The following is a 6338-nucleotide window of genomic DNA, read 5'->3' on the forward strand; positions in this document are numbered from 1 at the left end:
GATGGAATTTAAGCATACTACACGCTATGGTAGGAAGGTGAACGAGCCAATGTGCACGCTTCACACCAATACTGTGATCTTCAGTGTTCTGTGAACACACTGACCAGACCAGCCAATGGGTCAGACCACTCTTACTCAATTAGGTCGTGTTTTAAAAAGTTTATTTTTTTGTTGGAAGGGAGAGGGAGGTACCTAATTGTAGGGACACGTGTATCATAGTAGGGAGGAGCGTCGGAGATACTGAGTGCCCTGATTGTGTTCTTGCAGGGTGGATGCTCTCCTCTATTGGCCGAGACTAGAGAGGAGTGAATTTCCTTTACTGGAACCTATTGCCCAAAGCCATATGTTTTTGCAAACTCTCTTCCCCGCTGTCACCTCCACTGATACCCAAATCCTAAACCTAAACCCAACAACTCATAGAATCATAGAGATTTACAGCACAGAAGGAGGCCATTTGGCCCATCTTGTCCGTGCCGGCCGACAAAGAGCTATCTACCCTAATCCCGCTTTCCAGCTCTTGGTCCGCAGCCATGTAGGTTTCAGAACTTCAAGTGCATATGCAAAAAGTTTTTAAATGTGATGAGGGTCTCTGCTTCTACCACCCTTTCAGGCAGTGAGTTCCAGACCCCCACCACCCTCTGGGTGAAAACATTTCTCCTCAAATCCCTTCTAAACCTCCGACCAATTACTTTAAATCTATGTCCCCTGGTTATTGACCCTTCTGCTAAGGGAAATAGGTCCTTCCTGTCCACTCTATCTAGGCTCCTCATAATTTTATACCCCTCAATAAGGTCTCCCCTCAGCCTCCTCTGTTCCAAAGAAAACAACCCCAGCCTATCCAATCTTTCCTCATAGCTAAAATTCTCCAGCCCAGACAACATCCTGTTAATCTCCTATGCAGCTCCTCTAGTGCAATCATATCCTTCCTATTATGTGGTGACCAGAACTGCACGCGGTACTCTAGCTGTGGCCTAACTAGTGTTTTATACAGTTCAAGCATAACCTCCCTGCTCTTGTATTCCATGCCTCAGCTAATAAAGGCAAGTATCCCGTATGCCTTCTTAACCACCTTATCTACCTGTCCTGCTACCTTCAGGGATCTGTGGACGTGCGCTCCAAGGTCACTCTGATCTTCTGCACTTCTGTTAAGCTCCCAGACTTGAACGCCATTAATACTCAGCAGCCTGGCAGCATCAGGCTTCACCCAATCCCCAACATCCAACAACCCATTCAATTGTCCTCTCCAGTAGGCACTGACTCTAGCTGGGGAGCAGATGTACAGGTACCTCACAGAGTTGTGAGCCCAGGCAGTGAGTGCCAGCAGGCCAGGTGACAGTAGACAGCCATGCCTGATCCTGCCCTCTCCAGACCCCCACATGTACATATTCCAACAGGGACCTGTTTTTTTTTCTTTCTCTCTCTCCACTAGGGTTGCCAACTCTGGTTCAACACAATCCTGTAGGTTTCATCACATGACCTTCCATCTGCACTGTCACCCCAGTCAACCAGCCCTCCTCCTTCCTCCCCATCTCAAATAGTTTTATAACTAGTTAACGAAAGTGTTCAAAGAAAATTTAAAATATATATATATTAACACCCTGGGCTTTCTTCTCCTGGGTCACTTGCAGCAGTGTCCAGGAGATTGATCTTTAATTCCTGGAGACTCCAGGACAGTCCTGGAGGGTTAGCAAACCTACTCTCCACACTTGCAAAGAAAGTGAGGAAAACTAATATCTCAACTACTGCCCCGGCTGCGATCAGCTACCTCAACACAGACAAGGGATTGAACTTGGGAGCTTCCTGCTCTGCATGATCTGTCTGGCCAGGGTGATCTCCTGGACTAGTTTCGATCGCCTAGATGAGTCGGAGAGGAATTTCCTAGATTTCCGCTCCCCCCCCCCCAAATTTTCCTGGGTTTTTTAATCTCTCTTTTGTCTCCCCCAGGAGATCACATGGTTTTGGGTGGCGTGTAGTGTAGATATTGTGATACACAAGGTATTGCAATTGTGTGGGACAGGTTTGATGGACCAGAAGGTCTTTCTTTACCTGTCCGTCATTGTTGGTATGTTCGTATGATTTGGCATCGTTTCAGGCAATATATCTACCAGCGGGGAGCTGAAACCATTCCACCTGATATGTGCTTGTGTGACACGTGGGTCAGGTGAGTGGAACAATAAGGCAAACTCAGTAAGATTGTAAAGATCTCTTGCTGAGGATATATCCAGTGATAGTCACTGGAGCTGGTATGAGGCTTGCCGTTGGAGGGCAATTTGCCAAGTTCATTGGCTGAGATGAAACCAATTGAAACGGAGTTCTAAATGTTGTGAGTTAGTGGCCTGGTGCTGAGCAGAACAAACCCTATGAACTGATGCAGAATCCAGCCAACGCCACAATGCACTGGGATGCAATGTAATGATTTGGTGTAAAAAAATAAATAGGTTGAATTGGCAGCAAAAAAGTGAAGTGGCGCATTTGTTCTTAAATGCTTAAATTCCAGCCCGGTTTGCTAATTTTACCTCTAAATCTTACATTTGGAAATACAATACCATTAACCTCTTGGGGAAAAAAGAGGAGCCACCCGCTCTCTCCTCACGGTTTAAAGCCCTGCGCAAAGTTCATAAAAACACAAGTGAACTTTCCGAAAAGAGTGAAGTGAAGCTGGTTTTATCTTTTGTCCGTGTTGTCATCCCAGAGGGAAAGAAGCTTCTGAGCATGGTTGAATCTGAGTGCCCCAATCGTGTTCTTGCATGCCGGATGCTCTCCTCCATTGACTGAGAATAGAGAGGGGTGAATTTCTTTTATTGGAACCTATTGTTCAAAGCCATGTTTTTTTTGCAAACTCTCTTTTCCCTTCCCCAGGTACGGAAAAAAAAATTGTCTCTCCCCTGCCCCCCCAAAGCTCCCTGTCCCAGTCCCCCAACCCCCAGTTCACACCTCAGTACTTATAGCCCTGACGCTTGCAAGCGTCTCCCGCACGGTGTTCTGCCGGCTCACCGGGAAACCTCGAAGTGACGACATCTTGATGGCTGGCCCTGGCTCTTTGTAGCGGGCGGGAGTGTACGTGATGCGTTCGCCCCCGTTGCGCATCTCATCGGTGGTCCGTATGTAAAAGGGCGAGCGGCGGGGCGAGCAGCCGGGGCACAAGCTCCTCGTGGATGTCTGGCTGGGCTCCAGCGGTGAAGCCAGCTGAGTGACCGGTCCGTCCATAATGTGCGCGTTGCATGCGTTGCAAGCAAAGCGTGGATGAGCGGGTAAATCCGAGTCTTCCTCCTCATCGTCTGATTCATCCTTCTTGCAGCAATAATACTGGGTGGTGACAAAAATAGAGAGAGACTCAGATGAAAGCAATAACAAACAGCTTGTTTTGATTATTCCCATGCTCTGCTGCCCGGCCTCCCAACTTTCACCCTCCGTAAACTTGAGCTCATCCAACACTCTGCTGCCCGTGTCCTAACTCGCCCCGAGTCCCGTTCACCCATCACCCCCTGTGCTCACTGCCCCGTGTCCTAACTCGCCCCCGAGTCCCGTTCACCCATCACCCCCTGTGCTCACTGCCCCATGTCCTAACTCGCCCCGAGTCCCGTTCACCCATCACCCCCTGTGCTCACTGCCCCGAGTCCCGTTCACCCATCACCCCCTGTGCTCACTGCCCCATGTCCTAACTCGCCCCGAGTCCCGTTCACCCATCACCCCCTGTGCTCACTGCCCCATGTCCTAACTCGCCCCGAGTCCCGTTCACCCATCACCCCCTGTGCTCACTGCCCCGTGTCCTAACTCGCCCCGAGTCCCGTTCACCCATCACCCCCTGTGCTCACTGCTGCCCGTGTCCTAACTCGCCCCGAGTCCCGTTCACCCATCACCCCCTGTGCTCACTGCCCCATGTCCTAACTCGCCCTGAGTCCCGTTCACCCATCACCCCCTGTGCTCACTGCTGCCCATGTCCTAACTCGCCCCGAGTCCCATTCACCCATCACCCCCTGTGCTCACTGCTGCCCATGTCCTAACTCGCCCCGAGTCCCATTCACCCATCACCCCCTGTGCTCACTGCTGCCCGTGTCCTAACTCGCCCCGAGTCCCGTTCACCCATCACCCCCTGTGCTCACTGCCCCATGTCCTAACTCGCCCCGAGTCCCGTTCACCCATCACCCCCTGTGCTCACTGCCCCGTGTCCTAACTGGCCTCGAGTCCCGTTCACCCATCACCCCCTGTGCTCACTGCTGCCCGTGTCCTAACTCGCCCCGAGTCCCGTTCACCCATCACCCCCTGTGCTCACTGCTGCCCGTGTCCTAACTCGCCCCGAGTCCCGTTCACCCATCACCCCCTGTGCTCACTGCTGCCCATGTCCTAACTCGCCCCGAGTCCCGTTCACCCATCACCCCCTGTGCTCACTGCTGCCCGTGTCCTAACTCGCCCCGAGTCCCGTTCACCCATCACCCCCTGTGCTCACTGCTGCCCATGTCCTAACTCGCCCCGAGTCCCGTTCACCCATCACCCCCTGTGCTCACTGCCCCACGTCGGCTCCTGATTCTCATCGGCAACTACTTGATTCTCATCCTTGTTTTCAAATCTCTCCATGGCCTCACCCCTCCCTCCCTATCTCTGTAACGTCCTCCAGCCCTACAACCCTCTGAGAACTCTGCACTCCTCCAATTCTGGCCTCTTGCACATCCCTGACTTTCATCTGGCAGCTGTGCCTTCAGCTGCCTAGGCCCTAAGAGAATTCCCTCCTAAACCCCTCCACCTCTTTATCCCTCTCTCCTCCTTGAAAACGTTCCTTAAAACCTACTTCTTTTGGTCATCTGCCCTAGTGTCTCCTTGTGTGGCTAGGTGTCACATTTTGTTTGTTAACGCTCCTGTGAAACACCTTGGGATGTTTTATTATGTTAAAGGCGCTATATAAATGCAAGTTGTGGTACTAGAAGTAGAGCAGTGATTTAGCACACTGTGTCCAGCTCCTACTGATCACTGCTCGCTGCTGCACCCATCGAGTGTCAGGCGTGGCTCAATGGGGAGCACTTTTGCCTCTGTGTCCGAAAGTCGTGGGTTCAAATCCCACTCCTGGGACTTGAGCATGTAATCTCGGCTGCCACTCGCTCCCAGTGCAGTGCTGAGGGAGGGCTGCACTGTCAGAGGTGCCATCTTTTGGATGAGTCATTAAACTGAGGCCCCGTCTGCTCTCTCAGGTGGACATAAAAGATCCCATGGCACTTTTTCAAAGAAGAGCATGGGAGTTATCCCCAGTGTCCTGCCCAACATTTATCTTTTAAGCGAACATCACGAAAAACAGTTGTCATTTATCTCATTGCTGTTTGTGGGAGCTTGCTGTGCATAAATTCCCGACCGCGTTTCCTACATTACAACAGTGACTACACTTCAAAAAGTACTTCATTGGCTGTAGAGCGCTTTGGGACATCCAGTGGTTGTTAAAGGCGCTATAGAAATGCAAGTCTTGATTCTTTCTTCGCAGTATGGCAGGAATTGGGCCACTGCTCACACACGCAATGAGTCACCGAAGTCTACTTTAGAACACAGCCATTGCACTCCCAACAAACAGGGAGGAATGTGCTTCAGAGCACAGATGCATGCAATGGAGCTCAGTTGCCATTCAGAACCTCTCGCCATGTTCACTCACTATTCTGTCCCCTTCCTCCCTCCCTCCTCAGTTAAAGCTGACCTGTGGCACTTGGGAACTTACCTGGAGTCTACAGTAACAGAGCACACCTATGATACACAGCAGTATCACTGTTGCTAGTATTCCACCAGTGATAACAACAGTTCCAGCTGTCATCCGACCAATTCTCCATCAAACCCTGGAAGAACAAAGAGAGAAATTGGTGAGATTGGGAAGGGGTCAGGGTGAGGGAAGGGAAGGGCAGGCTCCTTCTAAAAGTAATGTTACACATTTTCATCAATCTTCCTTTCAACCAGTTATCAAAATAGGGAGGGGCGAGACCATGGAGGGATTTGAGCACGAAGATGAGAATTTTAAAATCGAGGCGTTGCCAGACTGGGAGCCAGTGTAGGTCAGCGAGCACAGGGGTGATGGGTGAATGGGACTTGGTGCGAGTCAGGATACGGGCTATGGTGATATTCAACCAGCCCGACAACTTGTGAATGTGGGACTGAGGCACAGACTATGCAACATCTCCTGCAATGCCCATCATTAGAGGAACCCTGCACTGTTGCAGATCTTGCCGAATTCAACAACAAGGCGCAAAAATGTGTCCAGTTCTGGCTGGGCTATGTATAGACTGTCCGTGGACACGATAAGAAGAAGAAAGATATGGGCAGCCAAGTTTTGGATGAGCTCCAGTTTACGGAATGCACCAGGAGGATCC

The 6338-nt window shown here is 50.9% G+C and overlaps 1 protein-coding gene across 1 annotated transcript; it reads right to left on the reverse strand.

The window, feature by feature from the left end:
- Positions 1-2928: 2928 nt before the first annotated feature.
- Positions 2929-5788, reverse strand: LOC147121761 (protein FAM163A-like). The gene is made up of 2 exons (XM_085977700.1): positions 5696-5788; positions 2929-3306 (listed from the first exon to the last, which is right to left on the reverse strand). Exons 1-2 carry the CDS (start codon positions 5786-5788, stop codon positions 2929-2931), a joined length of 471 nt encoding a protein of 156 aa, XP_085833826.1.
- Between the last annotated feature and the right edge of the window lie 550 nt (positions 5789-6338).

This window comes from Somniosus microcephalus, chromosome 3 (assembly GCF_052327205.1).
Source record: "Somniosus microcephalus isolate GS21.2 chromosome 3, FLI_Smic_1.0, whole genome shotgun sequence".
NCBI lineage: Eukaryota > Metazoa > Chordata > Chondrichthyes > Squaliformes > Somniosidae > Somniosus > Somniosus microcephalus.

Coding starts and splice junctions, on each gene's coding strand:
- LOC147121761 (XM_085977700.1), bottom strand. CDS start 5,788: ATGACAGCTGGAACTGTTGTTATCACTGGTGGAATACTAGCAACAGTG. Junction 3,307..5,695: donor TCTGTTACTGTAGACTCCAG/GTAAGTTCCCAA, acceptor GTCACCACCCAG/TATTATTGCTGCAAGAAGGA.